This window comes from Acipenser ruthenus, chromosome 36 (assembly GCF_902713425.1).
Source record: "Acipenser ruthenus chromosome 36, fAciRut3.2 maternal haplotype, whole genome shotgun sequence".
NCBI lineage: Eukaryota > Metazoa > Chordata > Actinopteri > Acipenseriformes > Acipenseridae > Acipenser > Acipenser ruthenus.
Window position 1 is genome coordinate 2,857,233 of NC_081224.1, and position 19,941 is coordinate 2,877,173.

Genomic DNA, 19,941 nt, shown 5'->3' on the forward strand with positions numbered 1-19,941 from the left:
TAGGTTAAACATTTAGTTTGTAAACCAAGAATAAACTTCTGCAACCACAAACTTGATTTAATTAATCAAAATAGGCTTAAAAAACAGTCCTAATGAAACATTCCTTAAAACCGTTCTTAATTGTTACTTAAAAAGGAAAGAATCATCATCATCATCATCATCATCATCATCATCATCATCATTATTATTATTATTTTGATAACAGATTATGAATTACTGAGATTAATTGATCAATTGAATTATTTAAGTATTGCTTTTTAACTTCTACCTTTTTGCATATGATGTTATAAGATGCATGTGATGTTATAGTATTTAAGTGGTACATTCTTGTATAGTCCTCGTAATAAACAACACTGCTCAGGTATCAATCACACTGTAGTGAGTGGCCCAGTTTAGCCACACTCAGCATGGAGGCGGAATCCTCCTCTCCCTTGTGACGTCATCGCCGAGGGTTGAGGGGGGAATCATGGCGTCCTGCAAACTGGCTTTGGGAAGCGCTGAGGAGGGATTTAAAGGGACAATGCACCCAGTGACAGCAAAATAACAGCTACAAAAGCATGCAACTCTGCGTTTAAGCTATCAGGAGCGACTCCGAAGCTGACAAGCCACCTGCTGTAAGTCGATTATGTCAGAATAAGAGGCAGTTCACATCATAAACACACACTCACCGCAAGCAGCATCGGGGTCCGTTCATACCACTAACGTTGGCTGACCCTTTCCACCGATATTTTGCACTGTGCCACAGACAAAGCAAATCAGGGATCGCCAATTTCGTGCAAAATTCGCACTGTTTGGCATATTCAGATTAGGTTGTGATGTGTATTTTTTCAACTAAGGTGCGCGGCGCCAGAGGTCCGCGGTCATTTGAAATGTTGTTTTTTTTTATCCTGGGATGGAAACCAACTCGTGGAATGGTCATGGGCAGGCCCACAGCGCATTGGACTGCGAGTATGGTTCGGTGTCAGGCGAGACACCGTGGCGGTGGTACCCGGAGCTTGCATACCCTTTTACGGGCAGCCAGGTTCTGGTTTGTGTGATGATGTCTGATTAGATTAGCCATAAAGTAAACAGACTTGTCACCCACCAAAACAAATATATACAAAAAGCCTGACTGGTGCCAAGGCATACACGCGCGATCACAGTTGCGGCGTGGGGGTGATACTATTCCACTTTTTTGGTTAGCCACGCGTGAAGTTTTGGTGGAGTCGCGCCCCCCACTTCAGAGTTCTGAAGTCAGCCGCAAAGAAGTACACGCCCCAAAAACGTGCACGGGTTTATTACCCTGTCTCCTTGTCAACAATAAACCCCTCAGTGCAGTGCGGAGGGTAATTTGCACGCACGCGTCTATTTTGTACTTGCTTTATTACATAGCAAAATGTTATAAAAATCCTGGTTCATAGGTAACAGTGTTGCCTCCGCGTACTGTCTATGGTCGTGTTTCTTTATCTAAGGAGCCACTGATCTGAATTGACATGTATTATCCTAGTAAATAAACCGCATAACACTGCTGCGAGTAATGACTTGTGTGGGTGTACAGTGCGTGTGTCATTCAAAATCTCACCACGCTGGTTATATACGAAATAGTAATACCAAAAAATGTAGGGAAAAAATCATATTGAATTACATAACGCGTTGTAGTTTTTGAGTTTTTGATCACATGATGTCCCTTTAAACTTATTTTGAGCCGATTCGGTTTCCTAATTAAAAAGTTGTTCATTACAAAACAATCTCACTTGTTTTTAGGTTCATATCTTGACGGAGTCTGATTTCGCTTAATATTTATTTCAAACAGACGTGACAAATTACATGAATTGCTCATCGCTGCTCCTAATTGGATTTCATTCTTGCAGTCTCTTAGTTTATCATTGTGCTTGTGTTATTTTCATTGGATTAACTGAGTTGTCCTGACAGATTTTCTTTTCAGCCTGAAATGCCCAATACAGAGTGTACACTGATAGCAAGTCCATCATTTAACATTGCCTTGATTTGTAACAAACAACAAAATGATCTTAAACCCAGTCTTTAATTAGCAGCGTTCTCTTGATTAGGACGAAGAGGAATCTTAACAACGACTAATTAACATTTAAAGGGAGGTAAAGATTTGGAAAATAAAAACTGACAAGCCCTACATATATTTAATGAAAAACCGACAAAAACAGAAAAATGTGACAAAATCATTTTCTATTATGGCTTCCAGTAGACTTTTTGCGATATCATTTTGTAGTTTCTTTGATTACATGGTGTTAAATAAAAGATCTAAATTATGTACATATAGTTTTTTTTTTCAATCCAAAAATTCTAGTTGCTGCTAAACTTTTGGCCGAGCTGTAGATACTAGTGAAAACAAAACAGAAATTCTGTGCAGGATGACAGCCCTGAGGGAGGACCCCTGCCAAGTGAGTCTGCGTTGTCAAATCCTGTTCACCTGCATCGCCTCTTTTTAATTGACAGTGACTATTATAAACGTGTAATAACGTTGACACTGGTGTGAAATAAAAAATACAGTAACCAAAAACACAACGGTAGTATTTATAGGTGTCAGGATACCTTTTAAAGAAGATTAGAATTTACATCTCCATTGGAACCTACAGCAGCAGTTACACCTGTAACAGCACTGACAGCGTGGATCACACACTCACAATGTCAATGACAGAACCTACAGCAGCAGCTACACTTGTAACAGCACTGACAGCGTGGATCTCACACTCACAATGACAGAACCTACAGCAGCAGCTACACTTGTAACAGCACTGACAGCGTGGATCACACACTCACAATGACAGAACCTACAGCAGCAGCTGCACTTGTAACAGCACTGACAGCGTGGATCTCTCTTGCAGGCCTGACAGCAAAGAGTGAGTGAGAAATACACTCTGAGCTTGATTAGAGGTAGCCACCCAACACCTGGAAGCATATGCATCTGTATGTAGCGGGGTCCGCAGGCACCAGTTTGAGAAGCGCTGAGTTAGATCACTAAACGTGCCCCCATCTTCATCGCTCTTCTTGGAAGGACTTGTGTGTGCAGTATTAGCCTGTGCATGCATGCTCTGTTAATATATCACACAAAGACACCGGTGCAGAACTCCAGTCTAAAACTTTGTCTGTGCTTTTCTTTCTGTAATATTATCCCCTTCACTGACTGCATACACTGTGCACTGTGCATGTATAATTGGGCCATGTTAAGTGTTCTGTCCATGCTATACTTTATAATGCAAGCATGATTTTTTTATGTCTTGTCAGAACAACTCCTCCTCCCCATAGAGTTCACACAAACAGTAAAAAAAAAAATAATAATAATAATAATCCGATTAGCGTTATATTACATCGACAATTTGTTTAGTCTTGATTTATTTATTTATTATAATGTCTCAATTTTAATAATGTCCAATTGGTTTTAGTCTCAGCCCACTGCTACCTCCCCCGCGCTGACTTGGGAGGGGCGAAGATGAACACACGCTGTCCTCCGAAGCGTGTGCCGTCAGCCGTCCGTTTCTTTACACTCTGCAGACTCACATGCAGACACCTCAGAGCTACAGCGTTGGAGGACAACACAGCTCTCGGGCAGTTTACAGGCAAGCCCGCAGGCGCCCGGCCAGACCACAGGGGACGCTGGTGTGCAGTGAGCCGAGGACACCCTGGCTGACCTAGCCCTCCTCCCCCCGGGCGGTGCTTGGCCAATTGAGCGCGGCCCCCTGGGAGCTCCCGTCCTCGGTCGGTAAAGGAATAGCCTGGACTCGAACCGGCGACGTCCAGACTATAGGGCGCATCCTGCACTCCATGTGGAGAGCCTTTACTGGATGCGCCACTCGGTAGCCCCTTTGATTTATTTATTTAATTGAAATATTGTTATTATTATTAATAACCGTGTTTCTGACAGCGATCTGATACTCAAAAGGATCAATATGACTGCTACAGAGACTTTTCTGTATTTAAAAGTAACAGGACCTATGGGTTTTAAAGTACTGGATACATACAGTATCGAACTAATAGCTTCTAACATCTTTCCCCTCTTTTGCAGCACCGATCTCAGCCCAGACTATGTAGACGAGGGTCTGGGTTCGAGGACAGCGAAGATCACGGAGCTATGGAGAAGGGAGTCCCTGAGCCAGGCCCCGCAGCACAGAGGGGAGGTCCTCCCACTACAGGGGGGGCCAGCCACCACTCCCCAGGAGAGGACGGGCCAGGGGGGAAGGCCGGGCCCTTCAGCAGCACCCCAGCCAGGAGAGACGCCAGCTGGCAGGGGCCACAGGAGGCCGAGGACAGACCAGGTAGCGGCACAGCTGGGGAGCCCAGAGCGGAGCTGGGTCCTCACAGGAGAGCTCAGCCCTCTGCCTTCCCCTCAGCACAGGCGTGGGACTCCGACTCGGAGAAGGAGACTTTAGAGGGTGCGTTGGCTTGAAAGGGCAGTTCTGTATTGTTATTATGTTGAACTTCATTTCGGAGATAAAATGCCATCGCTGTGGCGAGTTACAAGGTAATAATGACAGCAGTAATGGAACTCCCAAGTGATTACTGGAACGAGGGAGTTTCATTATTAGAGGAACAGGCCACAGCAATGCCAGTATCACTGTTATACTACAGAGTGTTCAAGTGGTTTAGTTATTTACCTCTGTGTGAAATCTACTGCAAGAGTTCTCGTTTGGGGAGCAAAGCTTGAGCACCCAAGTGAAGCGTTTCATCGGTACAGGTGTCGTTTAATTAGTGTCATTTCCATAGAAAGAGGAGAGCATTGTCCGGTTGCTGTATTAATGAACAACGTGTCAATTTGAATAACTCTGGAGTAACTTTTTGTCCTCCTTTTAGTTTTTTTGTTTTGTTTTTCTTTTTCAGAGGAAGAACTGCAGCACTTTTCGAACCCGCACGGGCTTGCTTCCCACAGTCCAGAACCGCTCCACAAGGTTCTAGATGTCTGGCAGAAGCCAATCAGGTAAAGAGAAGGGCAGATGCTATATTTTGGTACTGGCGCAGTGTAACGGATCCTGGCAGACTGAGTTGTTAACACTGACATCGGCACATAAACACGCACTTGCCTCTCGACTACAGAGCTTGCTCTTCGGTTGAATAGTTTAATTCAATGGGCTGAGATGCGCAGTGAGCTAGGCTCCTGACCGCTGTGGTTGAAATAGGGGGCGTGTGGTCGCAGTGATGATCCAATTGCTGAAACATACACCAAGCTAATAGCTCAAACAAGTTCTAATAAGTGTAGCAGGCGGTGTTGTGTGATGCAGTCCTGTTACGGATTCTGACCCCCTCTATAACGCCACTCTTTTGCATAGTGGTTATCTTGTGCATCATAGCCAGCCACAAACTGTAAAGCCCAGATCATGTAGCTAATATCGCACACTGACTATTTTAAAATTATTTCCATTACTGGGTGCTACCTCTGGGATCAGTTTCCCAAATATCCCACTCTCCTGTTTTCATCAATAGAAAATCACTCAACAGAAAATCAATGTGGATTTGCCTCTTGCTTTTTCTCTTGCAGGCCCGACAGCGAGGGCAGCACAGCACCTGAGCACGAGCACTTGCTTACCACTTTATCAAACAGCCCCGGCACTAAAGGGCTCCGCGGGGGCTCGGAGCAGCACCCCCGATCAAACAGCACTTCACCCTCCCCGTCTGGTGAACAGGAGGAGGAGGGCTCGAGCAGAACCACACCAGTCACGTCTAAGCACTTAAGCAGCGGCACACTACGCTCCGCCACGAGACTCGAGGAACCCGATCCGGAATCAGAAACATCGCGAGATGTGAAGGCGGCCGCTACCGATGACCCAAAGAGCACAAAAATAAACGACGCAACGTCTTCCCAGGGCCGCACGAATGAAGAAGGAGAAGGAGAACCAGAAGAGGAAGTCTGGGCCAGTCCAGTTAAAATGGTCTTCCCAGAAACAGCTAAACCAAAGGATGAGAAAGAGCACTTGGGAAAGGAGAGGTGGGGCAGGGCGTCTCCCTGCAGTGGCTCCTCAGAGGCGACATCGGAGCCCTGGTTGGAGACTGGGGAAGAAGAAGACGACGTTTACTCTTTTCCCCGGTCGGACCGAGGAAGCCCTCCTTCGCTCTCCTGGCCACCCAGCACCTTTCCTGAAACACGAAAGCAGGTCCCCAGCATGCGAGCTGGCACTGCTGGAGGAACTGAAAGAGAAGAAGAAGAAGAAGATGAGGAAGAGGAGGAGCAGGAGGAAGAAGAATTAGGAGCGATTGTCACAAACAAGCCATCTCGTCCCTCTCCGGAGAAGAGCTCCCTCAAGGGGGAAAGCAGGACCCCAAACTGGGACTCCAGGGATCCGATCAGCAAGGGGACGGCATCTGCTGCCTCCCGTTCCGCGGGGTCCGGCTTCGAGGTGGGAGGGGGGCGCTACGGCTACAGCATCTCTGCGGAGGAGCTGAGAGGCAGAGAGGAGGATGAAGACGATGACGAAGACGGCGGTGAAGAAATCGAAGAGGAAGCACTTTCGGATGAGGCTGAGCAGTCGGTCTTCACTTGCGTGGAATGTAGCATCTATTTCAAAAAGCAGGTGCACTTGCAGGAGCACATGCTCCAGCACTGCAGAGCACAGCAAGGGAGGGAGGGGGGAGCGGCAAAGGAGGGGGCTGGTAGTGAAGGAGGAGGGGCAGGAGCAGGGGCAGGGGAGTTCTGTTGCCCCGAATGCGGGTGGGAGTTTGAGGATCGCGGCTCGCTGGGGCAGCACCGCCGTCGACATCAGGAATCCCGGGAAAAGATTATGGAGGAGATCCAGAAGTTGAACGAATTCCCGGACGAGGGGAGCGAGCCCAGGCTGCACTGCCCGAAGTGCCGTTTCGGGACCAACTCCTCTAAAGTGTTCGTGGAGCACGCCAAGATGCACATCAAGGAGAGAAACGAGCAGGCGAGGGACAGGGGCTACCAGCCATCACCCCTGGGCTTGTACCGGCCAGTCAACCCCTCCTCCGCCATCCCTCACCTCCCTTTGAAAGAGCGCTACGCCTGCCAAATCTGCAGCTTCCCGGCCCCCAACGAGAGCATCCTGAGAGAGCACATGAAGTACACCCACTCCCATCGGCTCCCCTGGGGAATGGACCAGCCGGACGAGAGTGAGGAGAGTCTGCCGGGGACCAGCAAGGACTCCTACAGCTTGGCCAAACCTTACCCCTCACCCACCAAGACCCCTTCCATCCCTTCGTTCGATGGTGTCCGATTCGGGCCGTCCTCGGGACTGAAAACCAGGGCAGTAGTTGTGCGAGATTCCCCCTTCCGTACCCAGACTCCGATCCTTGGTGGCCCATTTGGCCAGAGGAGTTTGGGGGTCCCCACAGCTCTCAAAGGTGGCCCGTACCGCCCCAGTGTCCAGCAAGGCCCAGATTCCCACCAGCCTCTACCCAAGAGGAAAGAGGTTGCCTTCAAAAGCATCGGGAACCGCAGGAGCCATGCCATGCCGGCCCACCCAGGGATGGGAAGCCCAAGCGGCCTCAGCTGGCCTGACAGTGGCCTGGAGAACCGGGAGACCCAGGAGATGGGGGGTGACGAGGCCTCCTCCGGCTCCGAGTTTGAGGACCATGTGGATATCTGGTTCCCAGAGCAGCTGGAGGTGCCTCAGAGAGCTCTGGAGCTCAAGTGGGAGTTCAGGGAGGAGCTGCGAAGCGCCGGGGAGAGCCTGGGCCAGCAGGACCAGCTGAGGAGGATGGTACCCATGGTCGTACTGGAAACTCTCAACCTCTTGCCCAGGATCCCCCAGCCGTTCCCCCTCCGCAAGCCTGGGCCAAAGAGTGTGATGGAGGCCCGGCGGCTAGAGTGGGAGAGAGCGGTGAGGAGTAGGATGCACTCCTCCTCCTCCTCCCCCCCGCTCCTGGAGCACCTCCTCTCCTGCCATCCCGGTGACGACTGCTTCCTGGATGATTTCCAGGAGGAGGGAGCTGGCTCGGAGCCGGGGGCGCTGAGGAGCGTGGAGAGGAAGTGCCCCTACTGCCCTGACCGCTTCCACAACGGCATCGGGCTGGCGAACCACGTCAGGGGCCACCTCAACAGGGTGGGGGTCAGCTACAACGTGCGCCACTTCATCTCCCCCGAGGAGGTCAACGCCATCGAGCAGAAGTTCTCCTACCAGAAGAAGAAGAAAAAAGGTGAGCCAGCACCGCTGCGGTGCTGCCTCTCGGCTGCGCTGTCTGATGGAGCTGCACGAACCAATTATCTGATTACTCGACCTTTCCGCAGAAATCAGGTGCTGACAATCAGAGGAGGATGGCTAGTGTTGATCAGGTTAATAATTTACCACTGCAGGCGAAACAGCTGGAGAAACAGCTGCTTGGATATGCATGGATCGCTGTTCTCTGCAGAGTCGATGAAAAGCAGCAACCATTGCAAATCCAAGCAGCTGTTTCACTTTGAATGGGAAATTAGCTCAATGACCCTCACTGTCCGCACCTGATTTCTGTGGAGAGCTCAGCAGTCCGAATCATCGAATAATCGGTTCACGCAGCACTACTATCTGACTTGCATCTGACTTACATATAAAGAAATCTGAAGTATTGCAAACTGAATTAGTGAAGGGCCCTCATACAGGGTAAAAATAAAGACTTCTGCAATTTACTGTCAAGGTTGCCTCACAGTGAAATAACCCAACCTGTGAGCTATCGAATGGAGAAATATTAAGGGAGTGCTGTATAAGAAGCTATAGGACCTTCCTGGGTGTTACACGTTAGATGAATTGCTAGCTTGTAGAAGCGTGTCATTTGCTGAATTTAATTCAAAAGTTAATAGTTATTTAAATTTACTCATGTACTGAGTTTAACAAGTCTAATCAAGCTCGTAGTAAAATCTGGAATAAGGGAAACTGCTATGCATTAGGAGTCTTATTTCCATCCCTGCAATATGTCACGTGTAGTGTGTATATCAGGAATCCTTATAATAATAAGAGACAGTTTGCACACATGATCTATACTTAGTGAAATAACGTCCATATTTAAGTAAATATCTAATTCAGTCACATGTAGGCAAAATCCGCATCTTCCTGGTCCTTTTTTTTTATTTTTGTCTCTGCAGTTGCGAACTTTGACCCGGACACGTTCAGCCTGATGCGCTGTGAGTTCTGCAGCGCTGGCTTTGACACGCGGGCCGGCCTCTCCAGCCACGCACGGGCGCACCTGCGAGACTTCGGGATCACCAACTGGGAGTTGACGGTGTCTCCCATCAACATCCTGCGTAACCTGTTCTCCAGCCGCCCCGACCTGGCCTTCCCACGGGACGCAGCCCCTCCCCATTCTCCCCAAGAGCAGGAGCCAGCAGAGGAGGGGCCGGGGTCGGGGGGCAGCCCCCCTCGCTCCCCCTTCACCTCCCCGTGGAGAGAGGAGCCTGGATCACTCTTCAGTGAGGGTAGGCACAAGCTTCTCTTATAACTTCTGGTTTTATCAGTTAATATGTTGTGTCTCACTGTTATAAGCAGGGGTGAATTTGTGAACAAAAAGGTGTAGGATTCTTACAGAGGGACAGCATTTTTGTTTCCAGACCTAATGTGCTGACCTTGATTTACAGCAGCTCCCGTATATGCTTCAAGCTCTCCTCTGCTTGTTGGTTTCGTGTCTTATTGTTGGTGTCGGTAGCTGCATGCTGACCTTCCCCTCGCCGTGTTTAAACATAATCCAGGTCTGAACAACACCATTGGTGGGGCGACTGATCTGATGAACAGGAGTGACGACACTGCTGTTACTCCTAGACATTGCATCCTAAAATGTAATGTTACAGTTACACTTGATTGAGAGGGAAGTGAAGCAGGGCTGGCTACTCAAGCTGGGTTGTTATTTCTGTCCTGATAAGAGGCCCCCTACACACGAAGCATTAGATTATTATAATTCCCCAAAACAAAGATTGTCCTCGGGAACTGCTGTTAGACAGGGCTGTGCTGTGACTTGTACTCGCTGTTTCGGCAGGTATTCAATAAACCCATTCATCAACGAGTCGATTTCAAAACAAGCTGTCCTTCCCCCAGTTTACAGTTGAGTACAAGGCAACTAACACTGAGTGTTTTAACCCCTTCAGGCCCACAAGGAACTGAGCGCTTGTTGTTCAAACGGTTTCTTCTTAAAATACATTTGAGAGCGACTCGGGTATCACAAGGAGGAAACTGACCATTGGATGACCGGATCCAACCTGTCAGTACATTTGTTTTGTGCACCTCATTGCAAAGATGAGAAAGTTTGCATCATTTTTATTTGTGGGACGCATATGTCCTTTGTACCGTATAGGGTTAAAAGCCCACTGGATGTTTATTTTGCTCTGATCCGGGGCACTGACATTTTCACTGGTGTCCCAAGCCCCTGTAACGGAGTCACTGATAACAGTGATTGTTGGCTTTCTTGTATAAGATTTATAATCGGTTTTAACACACGATATAGAATATTGTTTGGGATGCTGTACGATACAAGCTGATAACTGTCCCGTGAGTGGGCTTACTGACCTTGAGTGGGTGAAAATCTGCTTGTATCTTATGCCTTGTTTGCACTGCCTGTCCCCAGGTATAGCTGAGCTGGCCAGTCCGGGAGAGGGATAGTTAAAGATCCAGTGGAATTGTCAGGTAGAGCTGACCCAGGAAGTAGTGGTGCTGCAGTAAAAAGGTCATAGTGTTATTATCTTTAATCTTGTATTCATTTTTACATTTTTTTTTAAAATCTCAACACTGAATAGCAGTGCAATCGATCCCCTGCTGCCGCAGAGTTCCAGTGATTTTGTCAAACCCTTTCAGATTTCTAACTGTGCCTGACAGCTGCTCTTCAATGTGATTTTGTCAAACCCTTTCAGATTTCTAACTGTGCCTGACAGCTGCTCTTCAATGTGATTTTGTCAAACCCTTTCAGATTTCTAACTGTGCCTGACAGCTGTTCTTCAATGTGATTTTGTCAAACCCTTTCAGATTTCTAACTGTCAGCTGCTCTTCAGTGTGATTTTGTCAAACCCTTTCAGATTTCTAACTGTCAGCTGCTCTTCAATGTGATTTTGTCAAACCCTTTCAGATTTCTGACTGTGCCTGACAGCTGCTCTTCAATGTGATTTTGTCAAACCCTTTCAGATTTCTAACTGTCAGCTGCTCTTCAATGTGATTTTGTCAAACCCTTTCAGATTTCTAACTGTCAGCTGCTCTTCAATGTGATTTTGTCAAACCCTTTCAGATTTCTAACTGTGCCTGACAGCTGCTCTTCAATGTGATTTTGTCAAACCCCTTCAGATTTCTGACTGTGCCTGACAGCTGCTCTTCAATGTGATTTTGTCAAACCCTTTCAGATTTCTAACTGTCAGCTGCTCTTCAATGTGATTTTGTCAAACCCTTTCAGATTTCTAACTGTCAGCTGCTCTTCAATGTGATTTTGTCAAACCCTTTCAGATTTCTAACTGTGCCTGACAGCTGTTCTTCAATGTGATTTTGTCAAACCCTTTCAGATTTCTAACTGTCAGCTGCTCTTCAGTGTGATTTTGTCAAACCCTTTCAGATTTCTAACTGTCAGCTGCTCTTCAATGTGATTTTGTCAAACCCTTTCAGATTTCTGACTGTGCCTGACAGCTGCTCTTCAATGTGATTTTGTCAAACCCTTTCAGATTTCTAACTGTCAGCTGCTCTTCAATGTGATTTTGTCAAACCCTTTCAGATTTCTAACTGTCAGCTGCTCTTCAATGTGATTTTGTCAAACCCTTTCAGATTTCTGACTGTGCCTGACAGCTGCTCTTCAATGTGATTTTGTCAAACCCTTTCAGATTTCTAACTGTCAGCTGCTCTTCAATGTGATTTTGTCAAACCCTTTCAGATTTCTAACTGTCAGCTGCTCTTCAATGTGATTTTGTCAAACCCTTTCAGATTTCTAACTGTGCCTGACAGCTGCTCTTCAATGTGATTTTGTCAAACCCCTTCAGATTTCTGACTGTGCCTGACAGCTGCTCTTCAATGTGATTTTGTCAAACCCTTTCAGATTTCTAACTGTCAGCTGCTCTTCAATGTGATTTTGTCAAACCCTTTCAGATTTCTAACTGTCAGCTGCTCTTCAATGTGATTTTGTCAAACCCTTTCAGATTTCTAACTGTGCCTGACAGCTGTTCTTCAATGTGATTTTGTCAAACCCTTTCAGATTTCTAACTGTCAGCTGCTCTTCAGTGTGATTTTGTCAAACCCTTTCAGATTTCTAACTGTCAGCTGCTCTTCAATGTGATTTTGTCAAACCCTTTCAGATTTCTAACTGTCAGCTGCTCTTCAATGTGATTTTGTCAAACCCTTTCAGATTTCTAACTGTCAGCTGCTCTTCAATGTGATTTTGTCAAACCCTTTCAGATTTCTGACTGTGCCTGACAGCTGCTCTTCAATGTGATTTTGTCAAACCCTTTCAGATTTCTAACTGTCAGCTGCTCTTCAATGTGATTTTGTCAAACCCTTTCAGATTTCTAACTGTCAGCTGCTCTTCAATGTGATTTTGTCAAACCCTTTCAGATTTCTAACTGTGCCTGACAGCTGCTCTTCAATGTGATTTTGTCAAACCCCTTCAGATTTCTAACTGTGCCTGACAGCTCCTCTTCAATGTGGTTTTGTCAAACCCTTTCAGATTTCTAACTGTGCCTGACAGCTGCTCTTCAATGTGGTTTTCCACCCACATGTTGAGGAGAAGCTGGAATTTCTTCTGCGTCCCACGAAGCAATAACTTTGTCGGGTTTGTGTTCAGCACAGCCTTCGCTGACAGCCTCCATTATTCAAAACCGTCTGCCTCTTTAGCACACGCCTTTCGATGACGTACTTCCGCACAGCACAGTTTGGCCCCGTTGGGTATGAGATACGAAGCTGTGCTCTCTGAGGTGTAGCTGAGCGTCAGTGGAAACAGCCTCCAGCTACACCTCTCCCAGACTGGCCAGCTCAGCTGTACCTGGGGGACTGGCAGTGGAAATGAGGCATTGCAGCACCCTGCCCTATATGTACACAGTCAACTCTCACTAATACAAATTTCAAAGGACCAGCAAAAGAAATGGTTTTATCAGTAATTCTTATTATGAGGAGTCTAAGCCAAATGCATTCTGTCAACTTTTATTAAAGTTACAATACAAGTACAATGTAAAGTATTATATGTTTAAAAGTAGTGAGCATTTTATTGAAAATACGTCTGTAATCAAACTTTACATATAGATTTGGAATTGTAAATGGAGTTTGTTTTCCTTTTTTCTAGGTAATTCACCCATAACTTCAAGCCCTCACGTGATAGATGAATTAGCCTAAATGTGTGTGTGAGTTTCTCACCTGACAGAAGGGCTCCAACTGCTCTGCAGTGGGAGTCTTATTTCCAGCCCTCAAATGTAAATTGTATTTTAATGACAGCACAAGTGTCTGGCCAAATTTATTTGATCTGTGCTTTTGAGGGGGAAAAAACAAAAACCAAAAAAACAATGTTACACCAAGCACAGCACAGTGGCTTTTACTGTGTAGAAAAGTCACTTAGTTTCAGTTAAACACCACCGTTGTAAGAGGCGTTCAGTATTTAAATAGATTTAGTGAGATTATGAAAATGGAGCTTTATCATCACTGTGGGCAGGACAACACCAATAAATTGATCATTTTAGGCTTCTGTCTCTAACTTTATATTGAGGCGTCATACAAGCATCCGAAAGGCTGTATTTGCAGAATTACTTTTCGACTTAACTTTTGCAGTTAACAAAAATCAGAGTAAGTTATCATAACAATATAGTTAAAGAGAAAATTAAAATAACAGGTAAAAATGCTCCAAAACATTTTACTAAGTAGCCTGAGGACAATGGCATTGTAGTTAGAATTTTGGGTTATTATTATTATTATTATTATTATTATTATTATTATTATTATTATTATTATTCGTTTAGTTATTGATAAATGTAGTTATTTATATATTGCAATACATAAATGTACACGTATCCTGCACTGTAGTTAAAATTAGCTTAAAACAAGCCGAGCGCTAAATTCATATTGATATTCATATTGAGAAAGCGAGTGAGCATATCTCCTTCATAGAATTTGACATTAGATTTGTGACCCCCCTCCCAAAAAAAAGAGAAATTCTCCGTTAAAAAAAAAGAAAAATAAAGAAAATCTGAGTTATTCCTTAATTAAAATAAAATGCTAAAATTGCATGTGTTGAAGATTAATATAAGTGTATTGTTTTGGTTATAAACAACCAAAAAAAATCCTTGCATGTTTTTTGCAAATGTAAAACTACAAATCCTCCGACTGCAGCAAACGGATTCCTAGGATCCCTGCTCGTTAGACGGCATGCCTTCTTATTGGAATAATTGTATCCGATTGGAATCTGTACATCCCTCCGTCTCTCTCTGCGCTCTGCGCTCTGCTGTTCGGTCTGGGATCGCGGTTTCCATGTCGCGCTCGTTCGATTGGTCCTGCCTGGTCACCCCAATGCATGTGGATGGAGCAAAATGGCCGCCTCCAGCTCCCCGCAGACTGTAACAAAAGCAGGGAGCGACTCTCTGATTTTTAAAGCGAAGGAGATCTCTCAGTCTGCTTACGGTGAGGAAGCGGGGATCGGGGATAAAATCTCGAGCAGGGGGGGGGAAGCAAACAAAGGGGAGCAGCTGTCTGGGTGATGAGCTTTATTTAATATTATTTATTAAATTAATTTTTAGATTTTTTTTTTTGATTCGTGCTCTGGGAACTGTTCCGTCTGCGGTGACCTGTTGTTGTGGTGCTAGTTACACTTTCTTACTTGAGATCTGTACTGGTTTAGCAACTTCGATCGTGGGGAAAATAAATAAAACACTAATTGTGCTACAAATTTAAACGCGACGGGGATCCGACCTCTCTGCTCGGCTTTTTGAACCGAAGATGAATCGGTGTTTATTTACACTTGTGCTTTCGTGACGGGCCCAACGCGCAGGGCACGAATCTCTTGCATTATTAATCTAACAACAATTACAATGGATCACAAACGTTATTAACAGTTTATTACTTGTCTTTAATGGAATGATAAAAGCAGACGATTTTCTATTTTTTTTTTTTTTTGGTATATAATAAACAGTTGAAGAAATCGTGAGTTTTTTTTTTAATGAAAGTTGAAACCCTAGCTAGTACGAGGCGCCGCCGTCACATTTTAATTTTATTAAATATTATGAGACTGGTTATTGTTGGAGAGTTTATTTTCAGCGTGCGTGCTGGTGAATGGGTCGTTTTTGCTGTGCGGCGGTCCATTCTCAGTTAGTCCTTATCATGATTAAATCAGTTGAGAAGTTTTCCAAACCGCTGAAAAGTTTCCCTGATGCTCCGTGCCAGTGTCCAGATGGTTCACGGGAAGCTGCCAGATGTTTAGCAATGCCGGGGTACATTTTTAAAATGTTTTGCTCGGTCGGAATGCTGTGTTGTGTTTTTCTAGCTGGAGAGAGGGTATGTGTGGAATGTATGATAACAGCTTGACTATATTGTTTGTGTTATTAGGTTTTAAACTGCCAGGTTTTTTTTGACAGCCGCGTTGAATCTGGTTTGTGTTGAAATCAGTTTCGTTTTTAGATTGTCGTGACTCAAACCATTTTACTGAATGGCACAAACGTGCAAAAATGAGCGGACAACAAAAAACCTTCTTTTATTTTTCCATTGCAGTTCAACATTTGCAACTGGATTGCCGTTAGTCTTTTTTTCAAGGCTGCAGCAGGGAGATTAAAATTTTTCGGTGCTTTGACGTTTTAAGTAGGTGCGCCTATTAGATGATGGTTAATGGTCTTGTTGTCATTTAACTTAAGGCTCTATTTTAAAGATCTAAACAAAATCCTGCGTTATCTGTATATTGATCCTGCTAGTGTCTCCACCAAACTTGGAAAAGTTATTGACATAACCAACAGGGATGGCAAGAAGACTCCTAATGCATAGCAGCTTCATGCATTCCTTGTTTTAATACCAACTTGATTAGCCCCACTGTGTGTGAGTCTACCAAGCTCAGGTGTGTCTTATTAAACTCAAAGTGAAACCAGGAATGGATCACACTGCTATGCAGTGGCAGGGCATGAAGTCGAGGTCATGAAGGGCAAGGCAGTGTTGCCTTCGTTCGGCTTGGAGACTCAGGGGCACCAAGGGAGTTCTAGGGGGCAGAAAGGCAAAACAAATCCAACCCAAGGGCACCAAGGCGATTTCATACTCATTCATAAAACAACAACAAATAAATAGACAGCCTGTTATAGTGATGAAATTAATTCAAACAAACACAAATCAATGCTTTTTAAGTGATTCACATTTTACTAATTGTTATAAAAATAAAATATAGGTCACTTCCATTATAAAAATGAAATGGTATAAAAAATTATTTAAAAACAACAAACTTTTATAATGAAAAAGTACAAAGGGTAATTTGGCAAAAAATAAATATTCAGGGTATTCTTTTTACTAAACTCAGTCACACACCACTGACTAATACATAGATTAGATTAGAGGCTTAGATACAGCCTTAGTGAACAACAGCACAAGTAAGCGATGTCAGTGAAGGGAAAGTTAGATAGATTTTCAGGCAAACTGGTTGCAGATTTACTCATGGCTGGAGTTTGATAACGATAATGGTGAATTGAGTTGTTTGAGCTGCAGTGTCTGCGCAACTGTTAGTTAACCGCTGTTACAAAACCTGTACAAACAATGCATCTTTGGAAAGAAAAATAAACTTGAAATAGGAACTTGGTCAGGCAATGGAGAGTGCTCTGCATCACAGTGACGAGCAGCTGGATGTACATAATGTCAGATGTTTACATTTCAGAGACTTTATATAGTCTCAGAGTTCTGGAAATGTACAGTTGCAAATAATTCAGTTTTGTTATGGCACTCGATTCAGGAAAAGAAAAGGTATGCTGTTTTTATAAGCACATTCGAACTCCTTTCGTGAAAGCACGCGTTTTACTAGTTAAAAAGCAGAACTACGTAAGGTAGTGGAATCTATTACACAAAAATAAACTAAAACAGAAATCAGTGTACTTCTCCAGATTGTGTTTCATTCACTATGATGTTCTCTCTCCTACTCGTTTCATGACGCAGGGAGCTGCAACTTGAACCATGGCATAGCTGCTTACTCAGAGTTTTTTTGTGTTTTTTATTTATTTATTGGTAAATAAAATTATCTACCTGTTGTGTGTTAATTTTTAGCGTTGGTGTTTTGAGGGGGGGGGCGACACTGAATTACAAAAGAGCAACAGTCATTGAAATGTCTCTAAATTAGCAATATATATAAACTGAAGACATGGAAGGAGTCAGAATGGGTATTGCACCGTTGCATTTTAAGTATTGCAATTTTAAGCCCGTCTCACAATTCAATTTAACTGTCTAATCTCGTCCTTTCTGCAGTACTTGACAACTGTCAGTTCACATTCATATTCTTATTATTGTGGGAGATGAATTGTTGTGCAGCCATTGCTTACCTGAACGTTAGGTAAATCCTAGAACACTTCACTGCCGCGTTACAGCTCTTCCTTCTTAAACGTTTACAGCTCTTCTTTTTAAACGTTTTTGAGTTAACATGGTGCTCACAGACGGAAAAGCCACAGTGACCCTGCCAGTGCACACGTGTGATTGAAAATTCCTGGAAGCGCGGTCATATTGAGCTCAGTCTAACAGCATCCCTCCCTCTGTTTGCCCGTCATTAACCAGTGATACAGTACGTCTTTCTCATGGCTTAGTGCTGGGAGCTGCACTGTAAAAAGAATGGCAACAATAATACATTCTGATAAGGAGTCATTTTCTCGCAGGACAAGATTAGACAACATGAAATTAAACTGTGCCAGAACAGGCCAGCTGACGCTGAGCAAGTTTGTGAAAACAATACAGTTAGGAGTCAGAATTTGGATCAGCTACTTTTTAAACAGTTAGTAAAGATGTAATTTAACCTGTGCATTGTGAAGCTCTCTATTACACAGTGTTGTGTTGTTTATTAATATCTTTAGCAGCAGTCCCCTAGTGGGATTTTTTTGTGTTAACCTTTGTACCCCCTGCAGGGAACCATTTAGAGGTACTGAGGCACATTTGTTAAACAAAAGAGCTGAAGCACAGTGATCTGATCAATTCACTCCTGCTTGCCGGATCATTTGTCTGCATTTCAAGGGTTTAATTAAGAGGCTTCCGCCCACTCTCAATTAAAACTGCTGCAGCTTTGAAGTGCATGTAAAGGATAGCCTCCTCTAATTGCAGGTGAATACTGGGCACCCGTTAAAGCCAGGTCCATACAATCTGCACCGGATTTGGAAGTGAATCTTGATGCAAGAAATTCCTGGGATGGGAAATAAGACCCGTTACGTAGCGGTTGGAGACATTCCTGGTTTTACTTCGTGTTCAATAATACCTTGTTTCCATGAGTCCGAGCTGATCCGGGTTCTCCTGCTTTCCTCCTGCCCCCCCCCCCCCCCCCCCAGTGAAAAGACTCTGTTTCCATGCAGTGCGAGTTTGAGACGGATGTTGGCGGTTCTTTCCCAGCAAGCCTTGCAGCAAAGGTCACATTCATTTGTTTAGAAACCCGAAAAGGGCAGATGCTGTTGCTTTGCTATCGACAATCCTCACAATTCTTTGTAGCTTTTTGTTACAGACAAAATCTTTATTAAAGCACAGAGAAGCCTGCTCACCCCGGCAATGTTTACGCCCACATGTCACTTGATTGGGCAGTGCTGCGAAGTACTTCGGCCCGTTCTGCATTGACCCGCTTTGGGAAAGGGTCAGAAAAAAAATCTGGTCGGATTGGCTAAATGAACATGGAAACGCAGTATCAGGGCCAGCAGGGTTTTCAACCCAGGTTGAGTGGTGTGTGGAAACGAGGTACAGTAGAGTATCCGACTGCGCTGGGACCAGAGTAAGGGCGGATATGTAAAAAAGGTAGATGAATGAATCCTGTTTTAAATACCATTATACACAGCTGTAACAATTATTTTAGTCACACAATTATTATTTTGAGATTCAGCTTTTATTAGAGAGCTCCCCTAAATCCCTTGTTTGGAAAGATACAGGGTATTAATGCTTGTGACAGAGTAGCCGTCTGCCGTGTGGGTGCGTGCATTCGCTGCAGTGGGATCTACAATCTCTGAACAAATCTCTGTTCAATAATAAACGAGTGTTGCTGAAGAGCTTGATCATGGCAGATGGATTACTGTATAAGGGAGAAGGAAGGACTCACCACCACGGTCATCTTGCCCAGAATCCTCTCTGGAATGGGACCCTGGATTAGTTTATTCAGCTTCTCCGCACACGTGCCCATGAGCTCCATGGCTATGAACACGTCCAAATACAAAGAATAAGACACACGGGCTTCTTACTGACACACTGTGGCTAATCAAGCTCTTAGTAAAACCTGGAATGGATGAAACTGCTATGCAACAGGAGTCTTATTTCCATCCCTGAAATAAATATGGACTAGGGCAGTAGCTCTCGGCAATAAATACAGGTATAATTGTTAATAGCGGCTAATGAATTGAGATTGCTGTGGTTGCAGATGGTCACCTGGGTGTGGCTGCCCAGTCTAACAGAGAACACCTAATCGGCTTGTGATACTGCTGTGGATACCTGATTCATGGAACACCTTGTGTAATGTTTCTCATGTAATACAGTACTTGTTTTAGTGCACTTGTGAGCAGCGTTGGAGTTGACTATGGATAGCAATTGAATATGAAGAAAAACGACTTCCCTTTTATTATCAGCCCTGCAGGCTCCATGTTCTCTCCTGTCTAAGCTGACCTGTGTCTTGTCTGTGTCTCTGCCCAGGTGGGGAGGAAGACGACATGTCTGCTGTGGAGGTTCCATCCCCGGAGACAGGTGTGCGCAGCGAGACCGTCTCCCAGGGGGAACCCAGCGGCAGTGCAGCCAGAGTGGGCCCCAAGCCCCCCGCAGAGGCCCCGGGGGGCCGAGAAGATCCACAGGATATCAAACGTGAGAATGTAAAGTTGTAAGAACTCGAAGAGGCTGTTCAGCCCTTCGCGTAGATAGATTTGATATCAGTCCGCAACTATGTTGTTAT

The 19,941-nt window shown here is 44.8% G+C and overlaps 1 protein-coding gene across 3 annotated transcripts in view; it reads left to right on the forward strand.

The window, feature by feature from the left end:
- The first annotated feature begins 387 nt into the window (after positions 1 to 387).
- The window catches only part of LOC117962716 (protein Wiz-like), a 30,971-nt gene continuing 11,417 nt past the window's right edge, over positions 388 to 19,941 (forward strand). For 2 of the 3 annotated variants that reach the window (XM_059007851.1, XM_059007853.1), the window contains exons 1-6: positions 388 to 614; positions 4,019 to 4,385; positions 4,831 to 4,927; positions 5,486 to 8,097; positions 9,017 to 9,346; positions 19,689 to 19,853. In XM_059007851.1, coding sequence (XP_058863834.1) covers positions 4,085 to 4,385; positions 4,831 to 4,927; positions 5,486 to 8,097; positions 9,017 to 9,346; positions 19,689 to 19,853 — 3,505 coding nt within the window. In that variant the 5' untranslated portion in view covers positions 388 to 614; positions 4,019 to 4,084. The remainder of the gene's footprint in view (positions 615 to 4,018; positions 4,386 to 4,830; positions 4,928 to 5,485; positions 8,098 to 9,016; positions 9,347 to 19,688; positions 19,854 to 19,941) is intronic. The other variant, XM_059007852.1, reaches the window with a different exon arrangement.